At 44.3% G+C, this 18604-nt stretch overlaps 1 protein-coding gene across 2 annotated transcripts in view; it reads left to right on the top strand.

The window, feature by feature from the left end:
* MLXIP (MLX interacting protein) overlaps nt 1–18604 on the top strand; it is a 43113-nt gene that overhangs the window by 14919 nt on the left and 9590 nt on the right. The window contains exons 2-13 of one of the 2 annotated variants that reach the window (XM_030958643.1): nt 6879–6985; nt 7301–7386; nt 8641–8730; nt 9009–9050; nt 10114–10285; nt 11142–11231; nt 11799–11890; nt 11988–12267; nt 12325–12657; nt 15482–15603; nt 16330–16516; nt 17264–17388. In XM_030958643.1, the coding sequence (XP_030814503.1) occupies nt 6879–6985; nt 7301–7386; nt 8641–8730; nt 9009–9050; nt 10114–10285; nt 11142–11231; nt 11799–11890; nt 11988–12267; nt 12325–12657; nt 15482–15603; nt 16330–16516; nt 17264–17388 (1726 nt within the window). Of the gene's footprint in view, nt 1–6878; nt 6986–7300; nt 7387–8640; nt 8731–9008; nt 9051–10113; nt 10286–11141; nt 11232–11798; nt 11891–11987; nt 12658–15481; nt 15604–16329; nt 16517–17263; nt 17389–18604 lie in introns of both variants that reach the window. The other variant, XM_030958642.1, reaches the window with a different exon arrangement.

The following is an 18604-nucleotide window of genomic DNA, read 5'->3' as shown; positions in this document are numbered from 1 at the left end:
CAGCCTCCCCCTGCACACAGCTCACCCTGGCCATGTTGTGTTGGATTAAAACTGCAGCAAGAGATCCTTTCCCTGATTGACACATTGGTGGTGGTTTGAAAAACTGTCAGGGTAGGTGTGATGATGCTCCCAAAATGTGAGTTTTTCAGCTGTCCCTGAGGAGGCTGCCTTGACGCAGCACCTGCCTGGTCATTCCAGAGTCCAACATAGACCAGGTTGTAAGAGCAAGAGCCCAGGCACTGCAAGCTTTCATTTATGCAAATTACATTAAACTTCCAAGCTTAAAATAGCATTGAATTTATAATATAAATAAATCAACATTTCTTGTGGGATTGTTGGGGCAGGAGTATTTGCTTCAGGCGTATAGCTGACCTTTTACTTTCCTGTTCCATTTCAGGAGGTGCATACCTGAGCCTGCCTGTGTGAAAGCAGTCTAGATAACATGTTTCTTGGCAGGTGCTGCAATTCCAGTTTGCCACTGGCTAAATTTGATCTTTATTTTTATTTTTCTAACAGCTCTTAATAGATAATGCTCATGACAGAGGAAAAATATTTGTCTGGTCCAGTATCTCTGTCTTCAGGATGGAAGTATTATTTTTAAAATGTGATGACTCAAACAGTGAGGGGACATTTTGGTTGTTTGAAAGTGTTTAATTTAACTTGAGCACGAAGCTCCCTGCTGTCCTTTGTGGTCTGTGGGCAATAGAACATCCAGGTAATGAAGAAAATGACCTGCCCTACATCTGGCTTTTAAAATGAGCTCTGTCTGGGATTAGTATCCTCAGGCTGCAGCTGGGATTCATTCTGTAGGTAGGAATTGTGAGATGCTAAAATGTGATCTCCACACCAGTCCTACACACATTCACACCATGTAGAAATGTTTTGGTTTCTCTTGCCTGCCCCTTTGCTCTCGCACACAATGCATATAATCTGTTTCTCTGAATGAACCTTTGTTTGGGGAAATACTGTTAGTTTTGGCACTTGGAGAGCTGAGCTGACAGGCCCAACTCCCCAACAAAACAGATTGGAGATGACAAAACAAACTAAAACCACGCCTTTAAAAAAAAATGCTGGGGAGAAGCCAGAAAGTTCCCTTTCTGTGTTGCTGAAAAAGCTAATCTGTTTAGCTACTGTGCTATCAAGTCTGAATTTTGTCTTCTACTTAAATTAAGAACCTCATTGCCATTACCTGTAATTAAAGTAAAATTCTTACCCTACCTCAACAAATTTCATGATTGTGTACAGGAAGGAACTGGGGGGAAGAACAGAGGAAGTGGGTTTTGAGGCTGGAGCTAATAAGGCAAAAAAGAGTTGTTTTAGCACAAGGGCAGGGGGAATCCATTACCTAAACAGGAGAGCAAAGGACATTTCTGTAGCTTCTTCCCATAAACTGAATTGACAAAATTCAGATTTGAAAACAAACTAATTTGTTTACAACCATAGCGCATGAGACTCTGGTGATTTCTAGAGGTGATTCCTGCAGACATGCAGTAGCTGCTTTCCATCTGCTGGGCCTGCTGGGAATACATATTTGGGCAGCAGCACAGGCCTGTGGAATCTAAACCACAGTGCTTGGAGGTTTGTGTTTAAATTCCATGTACCATAGATCTTGGCCAGGTGCTCACTGAGTTAAAAAAAACAACACACTCCTGAGCTAGGGAGCCAAACGTGGCCAGAGATTTTCCTTGTCCCTGCGTATCAAAAAAAGTGAAAGATGAGAGGGTGGAAATGAGGGATTTATGTGCAAAGCACATCAAAAAAATCCATGTCCTACTTCTCCTGTGTCACTCACACACTTTGTAGCCACGGGCATATAATTCACTCTATTTTAAGCAGGAGATCCTGCATTCCATCCTCAGAGGGTATTTTAAAAACTTCTTACTTGGTGCAGCCTTTAGTTCACTACAATCCCAGGATCATTTCCCAGCTGCAGTTCCTGCTCAGCCACTTTTACACGTCATGGTGTGGAGAATGGACTTAAATTTTTCTGAATAGGAAAAGGGGATTTTTCAGGCTGATGTTGACGGCAAAGTCTTCCCTATTGCTTTCTGTTAGAAAAGGATTTAAACATAAGGCTGTGGTATTGTTGTGAGCATTTCTGAAGGAGATAAAAAATGGGGAACTGCCAGTTGAAGCAGAAACAGCTGAATAAAGCATTTGAGCTGTGTAAAACACATAAGCTCTACCATGCTATATCATATAGTTTCCATTTAATCAACATGTATTTAAACTACCTGTTAAGTGGAGGATATATGGAATTTGTGTTAATATTTTAAAGTCTATTTCTCTGCCCCTTCAGTGCTCTTTGTAGAAACCAGTTTCATAAAATGCTGGCGTTTCTTAATGCTAATAAGTAATGAAAAATCCCTAAATTTCTTCTGGGTTTGCATGCAGATAAATGTCCCTTTCTGCCCAAATCCAGAGGGTGCTTGTGTCATGTGGATTTATGCTGACTGAAGTCCATCTTAAAATCCTCTGATTAAGGGAGGAGAACAGGGGATTCTTCTGTCGTGAGTCATCTCATCTCAGAGCTTGATCCTGCTTCTACAGATGTCGGAGGGAGTTTTGCATTGAGTTCATTAATTGGATGTTGTTTCAGTGCTAGGGAGGGCTACTGGTTTAAATTTTGCAGCAGTGAATGGCATCTCCTGTGTATCTATTAAGAAAGAGGGTCACACCTTTGCCCTGTCTCTACCTGTGAGATCATTAACTGAATGTTATTAACCTAGAACAAAACAATGAGATTCTTAGAGACAAAACTTTGCTTGTAAATGGATCCTGTCAGGGTACTGGTAGAATACAAACCTGCTCCCTAATTACATTTCAGTTCATTGAAGAAAAATTTAGAAATCAAAGGCGTTGAAGGGAATCAGGTCACACTCTCACAGTGGATGTCTCTTTCTTGTACTTTGCTGCAAATTTTGTGATGTTTGAAGGTTTGTTTTAAAACACAGCTGCTTTCACTGGAGTTTTAGAAATGGAGAGTTGTGAGAGATCAGTGCCTTGTTATCTGTTGGCCTACTTAGATCTCAGTTGTCTGAGGTGTAGTTCCTGAGCTGGGGAAATGCATGTAGAAAACCTTGGGAATGGAATGCAGCCTCTCCTGGTGTACCCAGGACTCGCAGGTGGAAGTGGCAGCCTCGGGTGCCTCTCCTGTGACAGCCCCAGGATCCTCCAAAGCACGTTGGGGCTGCTGCGTCCAAGGGGATTTCCAGCTCTGTTGGCTGTGGAGCTGAAGCTCTTTTGGCTGGTTTGCTGTGATCAAATCACTTGATGGGGACATTTAGACTCGGGAGGTGGAGACTTCTACATGGGAGATTGAGCTGAGCTGCTGGAATGCAGTGCAAGTCACCCATCAACATTTGATTTGATCTGTGTGTGATAGTGAGGAGAACATGAAAGTCACCTTTCTTCCAGCATTGCTTACATGAGCTGAGCTGCTGGCAGCAGCATCCCCTGCAGGATGCACCCAGAGCTTGGCTCCCTGTGCTGCTTGGCTTGGGCACCCTCTGTGCAGCACCAGCATTCCCACAAGCTGTGGGTGCAGCTGTCCTGGCTTGTACCATGCACTGTTGGGCCCAGTTCTGCCTTGGGATGTTCTCCTGCTCCCCTTGTTGGGAGCAGCATCCCTGCAGAGCTGCAGCAGCGTTGGAGAGGGGGCCAGGAGCAGGCCTGTGCTCCTGGGTTGTGCTGCAGGTGCATGCTGACCATCCACCTGTTGGGAAGTTGCTCCACATTTGCTGTAGGAGTTGGTGTGGTGTTACAGAGCTGGCAGGAGCAGCCAGATGGTCTCTCCAGTTGTTTGGGTTTTTTCCCTGTTGTTGTTTTGCTGCTTTAAAATCTGAAGACTGCTTTCAGTTAGGCAGCTGTTCTCAGTCACCATGCCATTCAAAGTAATTGACTTTCCATTGACTTTGGAATTTGGAATAGTGTCTAAATATTGTTGTCAGCTTCATGCTGATTACTCTCCACTGAGGTTGAAGTCGTTTCACTTATGACCTCAAGCTGGACTTGTGTTTTGCTCCCATGGGAACTAAAAATAATAATTATTTTAAGAATAGGTTCTTAATCACTTCCTTCTTTTGATGTACTAGTCTTGTTTAGCATTTTCTAAGAATGTAATTGAAAATATTTTAAACTATTTGTGTTTTAATTCCAATTTTAATTAGCTCTTTGAAGATGCAAGGAGTGTACCAGACTTGATTACGGTTCCTTTTAGTCTTTTTATAGAAAAGCATTTGCTCTTGTTATTCTGAGTGCACATTATTACAGTTTTGTTCCTTTGGCAAACTGTCGAGTCACACAGAGCTGTGAAGAGATGAACATTAAGTTGACAGATTTCTTAGTCAAAGGCATGTGGGCACTTTGTCAGTGCTGGTGATGCATCAGCACGTTCATCTCTTGTCTCCAGACTGTTAATGTACAGATGAGAAACAGGAAAAGATGGGCTTTAGTCTGGGTTTGGAAGGGAAGATGAGGTGTGCAGTGGTTCTGGGGCAGAGCTGGCTGTGCAGTGAACACCAAAGGTGTTGGGGTAGTTTGCAGTGATGGAAGAAATATTAAATGTGTGAGATCCACTCTCTGCCCTGACACATGGGCTGGGTAACAGTGAGATGAACTAGTTGGAGATCTTTCCACTAACTAAAAATCTTGAAATTTAGAAGTGGAGCCTTGGGAGGTGTATTTCAGAGTGGCATATGGATACACTACTGAAAAGAAATAATCCAGGAGTATTTCCTAAATGTCTGTGACCATACAGATGGTGCTGAGTGCCTTAAAGCCCAGTGACAGCACAAATACATTAACAATGATTTTTCTGTTTCTTGCTAATAGTTGACATGGTTTGCTCTCAACTCCCAGTCAGTGAAGTTGCTTGCTCCAGCAAGTCTGCTTGTCTTGGGGGTGCTCATGTTCTATTTTGTGTACCAAATTTTGTTTGTACTTTATTTTTATCAAGCACCAGTGTCCCAAAGGCTGCAGCAGAACCTTGTAGCATAGTCCAGTGTACAGCCTAACCCCCAAAGGCGCAGCTGGGCATGGACAGGGCTCACAACTTGGTCACTTGCCTGTTCTCTTGCTGCTGGGAATTACTTTTTAGTGCAGTTCATACCCAGTCTCTGCTTCCTTGTGCATACAAGAACATTGCAGTTTATTTTTAGAGAGGACAAGGAGTTAAAAAAAAATCAGTCAGGCAACAACTCATCTACTGATGCATTGCTACAACCTGTTGCCACAACTGACATTTTATATAGTAGTGAAATTGAAAGAACAGAGCTGATTTTAATTACCTGTTTCTTGGCTGAAGCCTGGCATTTGCTCCTCTGTTACTGTCAGAGTTGTGGGAGTACCTGAGTGTGAGAGCAGTTGTGGTGTCAGCAGGGGAGGAAAGAAATGGTGAGCCAAATACCTGAAAAATGTTAGTTTAATATTCTGTTATTGGCAGCTCTGGCATTCTGGTTGCTTTTGTTTAGGCTGAGGACTTTTCATTTGTTTTCAGTCTTGCAAGTTTTATTAAAATTAAAGAAACCTTTATTAAAAGGTTTCTTTAAAAAGAGCTGCTGTTGGGAGGGAGGTTTCCCAGACCAAATAGGAAACTGGGAATTAACAGTTCTCCACCCTCAGGCTCTATGCATGGGCTTTGCTGAGCCAGGGGAAGTGCCTTGCACTTCTGTAGGATGTACTTCTATTTGCACAGCGATTTTAGAGCTTAAATCCTAAATGAGCTTTTAAGAATAAATAATCCCTCTCTGAGTTCATTTGTGCTGAATGTGTGAGGCAAATGGCCTGTGCCAGGGCACTGTCTGTGCTGGTACATCCAGTGCCACTGCAGGTCAGGGCAGAGACCATTCCTGACTGGCCATGTGCTCAGGGATCTCTCTGAGAGGGCAGAGTGTGTGTAGGTGACATTGCCACTCCTGCCACTCCTTCCGTCCATCACCCCTTGACCTGATGCTCATAGTGTGTCAAGGTGAACCTGTTTCCTGTGCTGTTGTATGGGTTGCACTTGGTATTGCTGGTCCAATGCCCTCATAGCAAGGTTGCACAAACAGCACAGGAGACATAAACTTGGAAGATGTGGGGCTAAAATCCCCCAAAACAAGAGGGAAAACCTGGGATAGGCACAGTTCCTATACTTTAATCTTTGGTTTGAAATTTACTGTGTTACCAGTATTTCCTACTTCCTCTGCCCTGTCAATAGGATGGATTAATGATTCATAAAGGTGTGTTTTAAGGGCTGGGTAGTTTGTGTTTATACAGTGCTTACTAGAGTCACTGCTGCTTCTTCCTTTTTCCTTCCATTTCCCTTCCACCTCCCAGGAGCATTCATGCATAAACCATTTCTTTTTCCAGCCTTGCCTTTCCTTGGAGAAAAGTTACTGGTGCTCCTTTGTGCCCAGCTCTGATTACCAGCAGTGTAGAATTGGTGGATTATATTTTTTCATGGGCCAGAACTGGCATTTCATTCCTCCTTTCCAGTGTTACCAGCCTGGAAAATCGAATGGAACTGTATCTGACCAAACACACAGAAGCCTCTTAATTTTAAATAATCCCAGTTGGTGGAAGCTCATAGTTGGGGATTAGAGAAGGTGAGGTACTGGCAAAGAGAAAAGTGTGGGTAAAATTAGTTTCATTCCTGCTGATATTTTTGAGACCAGTTGGGACAATTCTTAGTTCTTATGGAGGACACATGAAGAGTGGATTAATCTCTGGCTCCTGGTTTAGTGAGCCGTGGACAGTGAAAGTTGTGACTGGCCAAGCATGGCTTGTTGTTGTTTCATCTGTTGAGAGTTCTGCTGGTTTAGGGCAATGCTTTGTCTTGAAAGGAAGAGAGAGAGAAAAACTGGAAGCAGAATGATTTGTTGTCTGTTTTGTTGCAGTGGAAGGTTGGTTTCACCAAAATGGAAAAATTTTAAGGGATTGAAGCTTCAGTGGAGAGATAAAATCCGTCTCAATAACGCCATCTGGAGGGCCTGGTACATGCAGTGTAAGTACCGTGCTGGGGGCGGGTCTTCCCTGAGACATCGCTGAGAACAAGAGAATTGAAATTATTGTCTTGTGAAAAGCTCGGGGATCTGCTCAGGACTGATGTTCCAGAGGCAGTGCCGTTGGATCAGGGCTTTCCTGGGTGTGCCCACACTGGGGATGTGCTGAGTGCTTCAAGCACAGCCCGAGATCTCCCTGTTTTGTGTTGCTCATCGGGAAGGAGCCCTGGCCAGCTCCCTGTCACACCTTGCCACCGGAGTGACAGCTCTGCAGGCCCTGCCCGTGCTCAGCACCTGCATTGCCCTTGTTGTTTCAGACCTGGAGAAGCGCAAGAACCCCGTGTGCCACTTTGTGACCCCTCTGGACGGCTCTGTGGACGTCGATGAGCACCGGCGGCCAGAGGTGTGTGGGAAACCCTGGGAACAGCCCAGTGGGCTCTGGAGTTTGGAACAGGATTTTCTGGTCTGCTGGGAACAAGGGCAGCATAGCCAATCTGTGCTCTGGTTTTATTTAGAAGGAACCATTAAGAGCAGAGTGAACCCAGTTTTGTGAGTTCATCGCATTAGGATGATCAAGGTGCAACCAGAAGGACATTTGTTATCTGTGTAACTTATGTTAATGTTGTAATTTAATGAATCATAAATCACAGAAGTGCTATTTGAATAGTTAAGGTTTTGACAGCCACTGCTGTCTTCTGACTGGAAGTCGGTGGGAAATCAGAGTGATGACTATTTTCAGGACTGAGTCTGAGTGACCCTGGGAGAGTTTCTGTATTTTATATAATTGGAGAGATGTGGTTTCAAGAGAACAAGCAATTTCTTTTTCTGTGTCGAAGTAGTTTCACAGACAGATCAAATATGAGTTTGTGTTCTTTCATTTTTGTGCTCCTGTAAACATAAACGAAAACTAACATCTGCCCTCTGGCTCCTTGCAGAAAACCAGTGAGGCCCTTGATGTGGCAATATGTGGCTCTCTCTGTACTGCATAACTCTAGAGTAATTTATAACTCAGAGGAGTTCCAGATGAATTTGTGGAACTGTCTCAGGTTTTTGAAAGAACAGTGTTGATGTTTGTGGTGAAGGTGACCCTCGAACACAAAGTTAAGGCTCTCATTAGTCTCTTCTCCCCAACTTACACACTGCTCTCTGTGATACATTGAAGACCCATATCGTGTGATCCTTTTGTTGCCATCAGTGTGTGGCCTGCAAGGTCCCCCCTGAGCTGGACATCAGATTTCTATTGCTTTGTGTCATTCATAGCAGCTTTTGCTTATGTGTGTGTCTGTGCATGTGATCTTGTGAGATTCACAGGATATTGTGTGCTTTATACATTATATTTCAGTAAATTAATTTTAAAGGGTTTTTTTTTTCTATTTCTTAACTCTTGTTTATGGTTGAGCTGCTGTGGGAGATGCTGACAGTGCAGTCAGATGTCACCTTGTGTTTGGTTTTTGTGGGAAAGATGAAGTTAGTACTGTCAGATTTGCTCTGTGATAGCTGAACTCTGGGACAGTGTGGGCTGCTGATACATGAGCTCAAACAGAATTAGCATGCTTTCTTTTGCATTTTTTATGCCTGAATATTTGCTTGGAAATGTATTGAATATTCAGCCCTTGTGTGATTCTGTGTAATTCATGGTATGTGTTTGTGTTCTCAGGCCATTGCAACAGAGGGGAAATACTGGAAACGAAGAATTGAAATAGTCATTAGGGAATACCACAAGTGGAGAACATACTTCAAGAAAAGGGTCTGTTGGTTTACATAGTGAAAGTACTTCGCTTGAGCTTGATCAGTATGTTGTTGCTTTTTGAGTTTTTCTATCAGATTTCTGGCATGCAAGAGTACTTAAAACAGATGATAAGCTGGTACAGACATGCTCTCTGATTAGTTCCACTTAACTAAAAATTATTGTGCTGGGACTGATTGTGCATGATTGGGTCTTAAAAGTTTTGCAAAATCAGATCTTCCACTGGCACATACAGGACTTATCCTGACTTCACCATCTGTTCTGTTCTCCTTTTGCAGTTACAGAAACACAAAGATGAAGATCTTTCAAGTTTGGTCAGGGTAGGTAACACCACTGAGAAGTGGCAATATTTATGCTTGTAGAACCCACAGTAGATAACAAAGCTGTAACGTGCAGTAGCTTGCTTTGATTGCAATCTAAAAATGAGCATCTTGCTTAAGCCTTAATTAAGGTTAGACACCTTAATGGTCTGTGCCTCAGAGAGCAATGTGAGATTTGTAGCTTGAATTGGATGGAGGAGAGGTTGAATGTAAAGTGCTGTGGCAGAAGAAATGGGAATCAGCATTGCATGCCCAGGGAGATCAATCTCTTTGAGGGCTGGCACATGATTTCATCTTGTTACTGAGTTGTAACTGGCACTGCTGCTTTGCTTGTGTAACTGGATCTGTGAAGATGTGGGAGCTGTGTTTTGCAGATCTTCCTGCTGTGCCCACAGCTCAGGCAGATAATATGCCAGGATCCTATAAAAGGACAAAATGGTTAAAGGGACAGTTAAAGGGACATTTAGTATGTCCCCTTAAGCTATCAAACCTACTTTGGGTATATAAACTGATGATCAGAGGCACTGTTCTGCTGTTTTTGCAAGGCAGTGCAGTTTAACTCAGCCTGTAGTGAGGGATGGGTAAGCCAAGTCACATTGTGTTGTATTTTTCATGGGCAAAAATGTCTTGTGCAAACTTGGAGTATAGTTACACTTCACTGTGAGTCAGAGTTTCAAATACATCTCACAAGACAGGAGTTGTTTTTTGCATTCTTGCTAGTCATGTTATTTTTAATCTTTGTTCAAACCAAAAGATTGTTAAACTGGGTGCAAAAATACTTGTGTAATCAATCAAATGAGGAAGTGTCATTATTTGTCTTATGTCCTTCTAGTCAATATCTGGGTTTTGGGCAAAAATCTTTCCCAGAGTTTTGTGGTGCTTTAGTGAGCAGTAGTTGCTGGTGTATCAGAAACACCACTGAAGTGTTTCAGTCCATTTGATGGCTCCTCAAAGAGAGATTCTTCCTTTAAAAATGTGAAAAATGAGGGCTGCTTTTGTAGATATGCACCAGACTGCTTTGGCATTGCTAGGCAGCCTGACCTCTCCTCCTTTCCTTTGGCAGGATGATGATGTGGTTCTCTGGCAAAAAAGAAGGTATGGCAGAGAAACCCCTGTGCCCATGGAGGAAGGCAGCCTGTTGGATGCAGACATGCTCATGTCCGAGTTCACCGACACCCTGTTCTCCACGCTCTCTTCACATCAGCTGGTTTCCTGGCCAAATTCCAGGGACATAGGTATTTGTTGGCTGTAGCTATGCTGCAGTGAGAACCCCTACAAAAACTCTGGTTTGTTGCTTTGCTGCTCTTGTAGTCTTGCCTAAGAAATCTATCTTGTATTGCTGATACAGATAAAAACAGCTCAGGGAATGTAGCTGTCTTGTGATTCTGTAAGTTATAGAATCCCAGTTAATGATCCAAATTTAATTTCTGTCTTAGCTTCTTATGTGCTGCTCCCAGCTTTGCCCCTTAAAGTTACTCTGAATAAATCTGTAATGAGCAGTATTTACTTTATCAGTGGTGAAGGCATTGGGATTTATCTCAAAGCATAGTTGTGTGTGTATTTTTAAGGGAGTGCCTGGGTATTTTTGTTTGGCTTTGTCTGGTAGAATCAGTGCAAGTTTCATCTGTACAAACAATCCCAAGAGCTGTTTAACTCTGACTGTCTGATGGGACAGAACATGTCCTCTGTTCACCATCCTTGCTGCAGGGATGTCTGAGCAACTCCAGAGCAGCCATGGTTTACATGAATTGTACTCAAGGCAAATGAAATGGGTGATGGTTTACTTTAAAATACTCTGTTATGAGCTGTGGTGGATCAGGCTGTGCTTTCCAGCAAGGTCTTGTGTCGTGCAGCTCAATTAGAGCCTTCAGGTTTCACCTCTTCCATTTTAGTAATTGAAAGTTTCATTCCCCAATGGCTTTGATATCTGGACTGTGCTGTAGCTCTGAAGAGAAGCAGATGCTCAGTTCCTTTCAGCAGCAGTTTTTCTGTAATATCTTGGCCAAGCCTGGCTGTGGAGTGTTTTATTCCTGCTGCTGTTACTATGTGAGTGATGGAAAGCTAATCTAATCTGTCTCCTGAATTTTGCAGGACACTTAGGAAATGCTGACATGATTCAACCAGGGCTTATTCCTCTCCAGCCAAATTTTGATTTTATGGATACTTTTGAGCCTTTTCAGGGTAAGAATCATATATAGAGTTCATTAATTTCTTAAATATTGCAGTGATTTGTGAACTAGGTTTTTAAAAAAAAAGTTTAAGTCTTACAAGCATCTAAGGTTTCCCCATTTCACACTTCTTAGTGATGAAGACATTTAACATTTTGTTTGTCTTTGAATGTTTTATGGCACTGTCAAGAATTCTATATAACACTAAATTACTGCTGACAACTTTGATGGTTATGGATCTTCATGGAAGTAGAGTCATATCTATTTGCTGGCTCTGCAGGCAGTCTGCATCAGATAACTGTACTTTGTGGGACTCGCTGAGGATCAGCTCTTGGCTGTCTGTGTTTAGATGAACCTTTAACAGGACTGATTTTTGCATTGTCCCAGTTTGCATGAAAGTTGAAGGAGTCAGAGAAGAGATCATTTCCTCTGAAGACAGCAATTCGCTGTTCAGTCAACAGCAGTTGTATGAAGCAAAAAGCTCATGGTTTCATTATTTGCTAAATAATACTGATATTCCTGTGAATTTTAAGATCCAGCAATGCTGTAGAAAATTAATAGGTGGCTTTTCATATTTCAGAATTATTCACGCCCAGTCGCTCCAGTAATTATTTCCCTTCCGTGTCTGCTGTCAGCTCAGCTACCACAGACAGCAGCAGCCACTCTTCCCAGGTAAGAGAGGTTTCAAACAGAAGGCTCTGCCATGAGCCATGTCCTCTCAGGAGAAGTTCAGGCATGTCTGAGTCAGTGATATTTCCTTGTCTCTCAGTCTCCTGTCCTGCCGTCGGGTTCGCTGCCCAGCACGCTGCCAGCAGGGAACATCAGCGATGGACTGATTCCTTCCTCAGTACCTGCTCCTGTCATTCCTGATGTCGTTGCTGACCAGTGCTCCAGCATTAGAAGTGGGGGATCTTTCATCCAGCCGGCAGACTTCCCTCCTGACTCGTCTCTCAGCGAGCCGCAAACTTTTATGTCGGTGTTCCAGACGCCGCTGCCGCTGCTGCAGCCCACGAGTGCCCAGCAGCCGCCCCCGCTGCCCGCGGTGCCGCTCAGCTCCAGCCTGAGCCCCGCCCCTGCCGCCTTCGCCGCTCCAGAAACGCCCAAGTTCGGCCTCTGCGAATCCTCGGTCATCACTCACACGGCTTCTGCCACGCTGACCCACAACGCCCCTGCCACCACCTTCAGCCAGAGCCAGAGCCAGAGCCTGGTCCTGGCCACGCAGCAGCCAGGGGCAGGAGTGCCTTGTAACCTGGCCTTCCAGACTGCTGTTGTGCAGGGGCAGCCCCGGCCCCAGCTGCAGTCCCAGCTGACATTTGCACTCCCCAAACCTGTTCCTCTGGCCAGTGCTGGGACAAGGCCCAAACAGTCACAAAAAATAGTGCCTGCTCCGAAGCTTGAAACAGTGTCCTTAGTGGTAAAGAATGCCTTCATCACCCCAGGTGAGGAGTGCTGTGGGAGGATGGTTTTGTTTTGTGAGTGGGACTAGCAGGAGGAAAAGACCTTCTTGCTTTTCTTGCTTAACATAATAAGCTAAAATAGAGCTGCTGAGTGTGTCCACGGAACCCTTGAATCCACTGGCTGAATGCAGTGGCTGCACTATTCAGTGGGATTCTCTGGACTGCTGCAAGGATTGGAAGCAGTTTGGTTGAGTGTGAAAAGCTGACCTGCAAAAGGGGATCTCTTTTTGTATCATCTGTGATGGGCTGTGTAGCTGCACCAGCTCTGTGCTCCTGTCCCATAGAAGCCCTGGATTTAGGAGTGATGCTGTTGTGATTAACTGCCCCTCAGAGCACTCAACCACAGTGGAGGAGGAGATTCTCCTGAGAGACTTTGAGATCTTTGTCTCAAGCAGTCTAGAGACCCTTGGAGATGCTTTAAGTCAGGAGTGGGTTTCATGTCAGGGTAGGAACACCTGGGACTTCCAGACTGGGTGGGATTTGAAGCCACTGGCGCTGCACAAGGCAAAGAATAACAAGATAAGGAGTGAGAATGTAACTTAAGGTGATTCTTGTAGGAAAGCTCAAGGCTGGAGCAGGACAGGCAGAACACTCTTGGGATTATTGCAATCTGTTTTTAGACTTGTGCTGGCTGGGGGCCAAGTGACTTCAGCCACTTGAAATGTGCAACAATAATTCAAGAAAAAGCCTGCCTGGAGGAGTAATGTTAAACAGGCTTTACTAGGGAGTAGGTGTGTCTGCCAGGGCCTGACAGTGAGGTTACCCACCAAAGAGAAAAATCACTGTTCAGGAGAAGAGCAGACTCAAGATGGTATTCTAGGATGTCACTGTGATCAATTTGGTCCATGATTAATAGCATGAGGGTGTTAATGGCAGTGTTCCTATCTGCAGTGTGTTATAAACCAACATTCCCTGTACCTTCAGCAGCTGAGACATGCATTTCTCACCTAGTGAAGATTGTAGGCAGCTCATTTTCAGAAAGTCTTTGCTCCTGCTTTTCTCAGGGCTTCCTGGGTTGTTCCTCACCCCATATATTACTTTCCCAGTGCTCCACCATTTACTTCTAGACCATCACAACCAGTGGCTTTGTTTCTCATCTAGATTAATGGCATGTATTTGGGGATCATGGTGTTCCTAAACTACTGGGACATCAAGTTCAGGGGACAAATCCAATAATTTATATAAATACCAGAGCTTTATTTTTGGAAACAGAATAAACATCAGTACTTGTAACTGAGGCATTTATGCCTGTAATTTGTGTTCAGGACAAACAAATCATCTCCTGACTGTAAAGCAAATTACATTATGTCTTGGGTTAAAACTGCTGTGTGGTATAAGGAACCAAAAATCTGTACAGATTGTCTCATCAGGTGCAAGACTTCACTGCTATCACCACTTCATGATAAATGTGCTGATTTGGAGAGGAAAGTCTGCAAAAGATGCATATGTAGGACAGAAACATGAATCATGTAAAGCGACTTCTAAGTGTTGTTGCTGGTTGCTGCAGGTCCCCAAATGTGCAAGTCAGAAAGGCCAAGCCTGTGCAGCAGCTTTAATGCACTGGTAAGAGTAGGCTCTTGAGGTCAGTAGAGATGTCACAGTCCATCTGAACATCAGTGAGCAGTGGAAAGGTTGTGATTCCAGCTTTAGATGTGGGAATGCTCAAAGAATGAACTCCCTGTGTCAGTGACAGAGCCACACAAGGGCTGGCACAAGGTTTGTGCAATCCCCAGGCCTCTCTTAAGGAGGCTGTGCAGAAACTCCAGTTGAGTCAAAACACAGTTGTCAGGCAGAGGTGACACTGTCAGGGAGGGGACATTGGATAACCCTGCACTGTCTCCCTGTCCTGCTGTGTGTGTCCTTCAGGGTCCTGATGCTGAGCTGCAGACGGGTGGCTTTGCAGGGGCTGAGCTGTGCTGACACTTCTCCTGCATCATGACTTTATTTGTACAAAAGAGAGCTGAACCAGTGCAGCCAAGAGTGAAGCCAAATATGTTTGGTTCATTTTTATCAAAACCCAGACAGAAGCTGTGTCTTTGCCTGATTCTTCCCTTAGTGATAATTTAGGATGGTCAGTCATGTTCTGTCTAGACTGGGCAAGAACAATGTCAGCATGAATGCTGTGGTAGTAGCTGCACATCTGCATTGGTTACATGGAGATCTTCACAGATTCATGTGGAGACATTTGCTGCTATTCAGAATTGCCTCTAGCTGCCTAAGCACTGCAGAACTCTTGATTCTTTAGCATATTTTGTGGAATTTTGGTGCTGATTCCCAATCACATTTGGTTGTCTTGTTGTTGTGTGTCATCTAAAGCAGCTATATAACTAGATAGTGAAAGAAGCTGGTAGGCTGAAGTGCTGAGGGAAAGGAGTTAAGATATATATACAACAAAGCATGAAGTATTGAGTCATTGACCCTTCCTGGGTCAGCAGAGCAAGCCTGAGACTCCAAAGTGTGGATGGAAGAGGAGAGCTGAAGATGGTCCTTTCCTGTCAAGCCCACCTCTGACAGAATGAAGACATTTTGTATCTCCCTGAATTACCACATACCTCTGTAAATTCACAGTGAAACAGTGACAGTGGTGCTAGAAAACTCAGAAATAGCTGGAGTGTTGAAGTCCTTTGTACTGAATTAAAGGGGTTGAGATTATTGGAAGACTGGTGGCATTTTATACTGCAGTGACATAGCACCAAATAGATGCCCATTGATCCATGCCCATGTTTAATGACAAGTTATTTCATACAAAATAATTTCCATCTTTTTTTTGTATCATTAACTATTCTAACTGAATTGTGTTCTTCAGCTGCCTTTCAGGGACAGTCCAGAGCTGTGATTGTAACTCCAGCACCTTTAAAAAGAGAGGGGATTTTGACGCCAGCCACGTCTCAGTCTAATGTTGCAATTGCACCAGCTGGAATTGTCAGAGTAAGGAGAAGATAAAAAAAAATTATATATTTGTTTTCTAGGCCTGTTGTTTGCAAGTAGTCAGAGCCATAATGTGCTCAGGCGGGTAACAAGTCCAGTAAATCATCTGTTACCCAACGTATGCATTTGTGCATTCAGCTTTATGTTTGCTTGTTTTTAATGTAGCCCCTTCATGGGCTTGGAAGCACTTTATAGTCTTGACAAGCTCTGTCTCACACAACAGTAAGGTTCCAAGGAGGCCTGTATTCACAGTGCTGTGGATGGGGATGGTTTGTGCTTTAACTGTGCAGAGGCTGGAAGGAGCCCAGGGAGCTCACCTTTCCACTGCCATATTGGAAAACATGCCTTGGGGATGTGAGTGGGTTTCCCCAATATGTTGTGTGCAGGAAGATGGAGATAGATTTTCGTATATTATGCTGTTGATGTGTTGTAATACTGCTTTAAGTTATGAAAGGATACTGGTGTCCCGCCAGAAGCCTGACTTTGGTGCCTGCCAATTCCTTATATATTAGCCCTTGTTTCATGTCATCAGATTGTTAATCATGTATTAATTTGCTACTTTTAGTGAAAGGCAAGGTAACAAATCTCTCTTTCTCTCTTTCTTTTTCTTAATCTCTCCCCCCACTTTGTCCTTTCTCTCATCCCTTCTCTCCCTCTGCCCCCACACTGCCCCTCCTGCTCTCTTTCTCTCTGTTTTTCTCTGTGCTGTCTCTGTGCTGTTCCCAGGCTCCCGGGGTGACGGAGTTCCGTAGTAACATTCTGGTTGGTCCAGCACAGCGAGCACCAAGTAGTCAACAAAGCCAGTCCGCAGTCTCACATCTCTTTCCTCCTAGTGTAGTCCAAGATGTGTTGGTGAAAGGAGAGCACATCCCTTCCCACTGTAGCTGTTCACAAGTTCCCTCACCTACACCTAGTAAGTTAGAAAGCTGTAAGCATTCTCTCCCCTCACATGGAAGTGTTTCTGTTGGGTAGGCAGGGTGTAAATGGGCCTTGAGGATCTCTGGATAATTTTTGAAGGAAAAGCTTTTCAGGCCCTTCTACCCCACAGCTTCAGTTGTATCCAGTAGTTTCCAATTCTTGTCTTAAATGACTGCAGCATCCCCACAAACTGGGATTTTGTGTTTCCTGTAAGTGACTCCTTTCTAAAAGCATGTGCTGTCGTAGTCACCAAGAAATGTAGGAAGTGCTGAATAGGTTTGTTGTTCAGTGTCCTAGCTCTGATTTTGACTGGAGGATCTCAGACACAATCCTTGTAGGTAAGTGCAAAGACTCCTTTTGCATGTGCATCGGTGGAGTGTTCTCTGGGCTGGTTCTGGTGGTCAGTGGCTTGTGAGTGTCGCCATCATGTCCCAGGCCTTTAGAGACAAATGGGGGAGCCCAGCAGGACAACGGAGTCACAGCCTGTGCATCCAACATGCCTTTGCTGAAATATGTCTGTGGAAGGACAGTTACATCTTGCTATTCGGGATGTGTCATGTGACATGATACCCTCTGCTTTCCCAGCAGTTCTGATGTTCTCTAGCATGTGGTTGCTGCATCAAACAGTGTAATTTGGTTGCTGACTGCATTTCAGTTCAATTCTGAGTAGAAACTTCTCAGCAGTTACGTTTGCTACAGAAAGTTGTTTGTTAATGTGTCTTGTGTTTTTTCCTTTCTGAAGGCCGGGACTGTCAGAATTCAGGCCAGGCTTCCCCCTGCACCTCTGAGCAGAGCCCCAGTCCACAGTCTCCTCAGAACAGCTGCTCAGGAAAACCTGCCACTGACCCTGCTGTGGCTGCACTTAAGGTGTGTGTCCTTTCCTTTGAGGGGCTTTTCTTTGCCTTCATAGCTACTTTTCTGTCCTGATGTCTGGGCATAGCTTCAGAACAGCAGCATTGTGTGTCGAGCTTAGCTTGCTGCTGCGTCTGTGCTGCTCTGTGCAATCCAAAATGTCAGGCTCTAATCTACTCTTCTCCTTAGGGATGTGTCACCAGAGGGGCCAGGCTTAGCTGTACCTCTGCAGGTCCTTATGGTCATGACAGCAGTTCCTGCTGTGGCTCACAGGACTGTTGTGACAGGTGTCAGTTTACTTGTCAAAGGGTTCAGGCTTAGTGTTCTAAACTGTGGCTTTTTGCCATTGTTCTGTTGGGGCTCTTCAGCCTGCAGGGCTCTGGCCATCGCTGGAGGGGAAGTTCTTGACCTGCTGAGTTACTTACATGTCTCCAGTGATGCTATGCTGCTTCACAGAGAAGCAGCTCCACAGACTCTGCGAGTTACACCCGTAAAACCCTTCAAGAATCACTGGGGTAAGAGCTTGGTGGTCTAGAGATAGCACCTGAGTGCTGGTTGTACCTCACACACAAGCTGACCTTGTCAGAACACTTTCTGTGGTGGTATGAGAAACTTCTCCATGAAAACCCCATCAGAACAATCAGCTGTAACCCTCTCATTCATTCTTTTGTGGGAGGGAGCATTACTTAACAGTTTTGCAAGTGCCAGCCCCCTTCTGGCTTCCCTGGCTCTGTGTACCCTGAGATTGATGGCAGTTTGGTTACTCTGGGGCAGAAAGGTAAGTTTAACACCTGCAGCCTGTGACTAAACCCAGGTCTAGATCTGCTGCAAAGGACAATCAGAACTGCCCATTGCTGACCATGCTGCAAGTTACTCAGAAAAGTTGGCAGGGATTTGCTTGGCATGAGAGCTCACAAGCTGTGGATGCAGCCTGTTCTGCTGATAGAGAGTAAGGTAACAAAGGAACAAATTAGTAGGGCTGGCTGATGGTGGGAAAGTGGTCACTAGATAGAAAAGCAAAGACAGCTTTACAGCCATGTAAGCACACCTGCTCTGACAGGAATTGCTTTGGATGTGTACTGTTAGTAACTCTTTTGCTAGACAAGAGAGAAGCAGTGATATTTGCCGGGCTCCAGATGTATGTGCTTTTGTTCCTCTGTATTGTCAAGTTAGATTAAACAGTTCTGTATTGCTAGGTAACATGGTTATTTCAGTTTGGCAAGCATGGAGT

The sequence above is a fragment of the Camarhynchus parvulus genome, chromosome 15 (assembly GCF_901933205.1).
Source record: "Camarhynchus parvulus chromosome 15, STF_HiC, whole genome shotgun sequence".
NCBI classification, from domain to species: Eukaryota; Metazoa; Chordata; class Aves; order Passeriformes; family Thraupidae; genus Camarhynchus; species Camarhynchus parvulus.
This window is presented reverse-complemented; position numbering and strand designations above follow the sequence as displayed.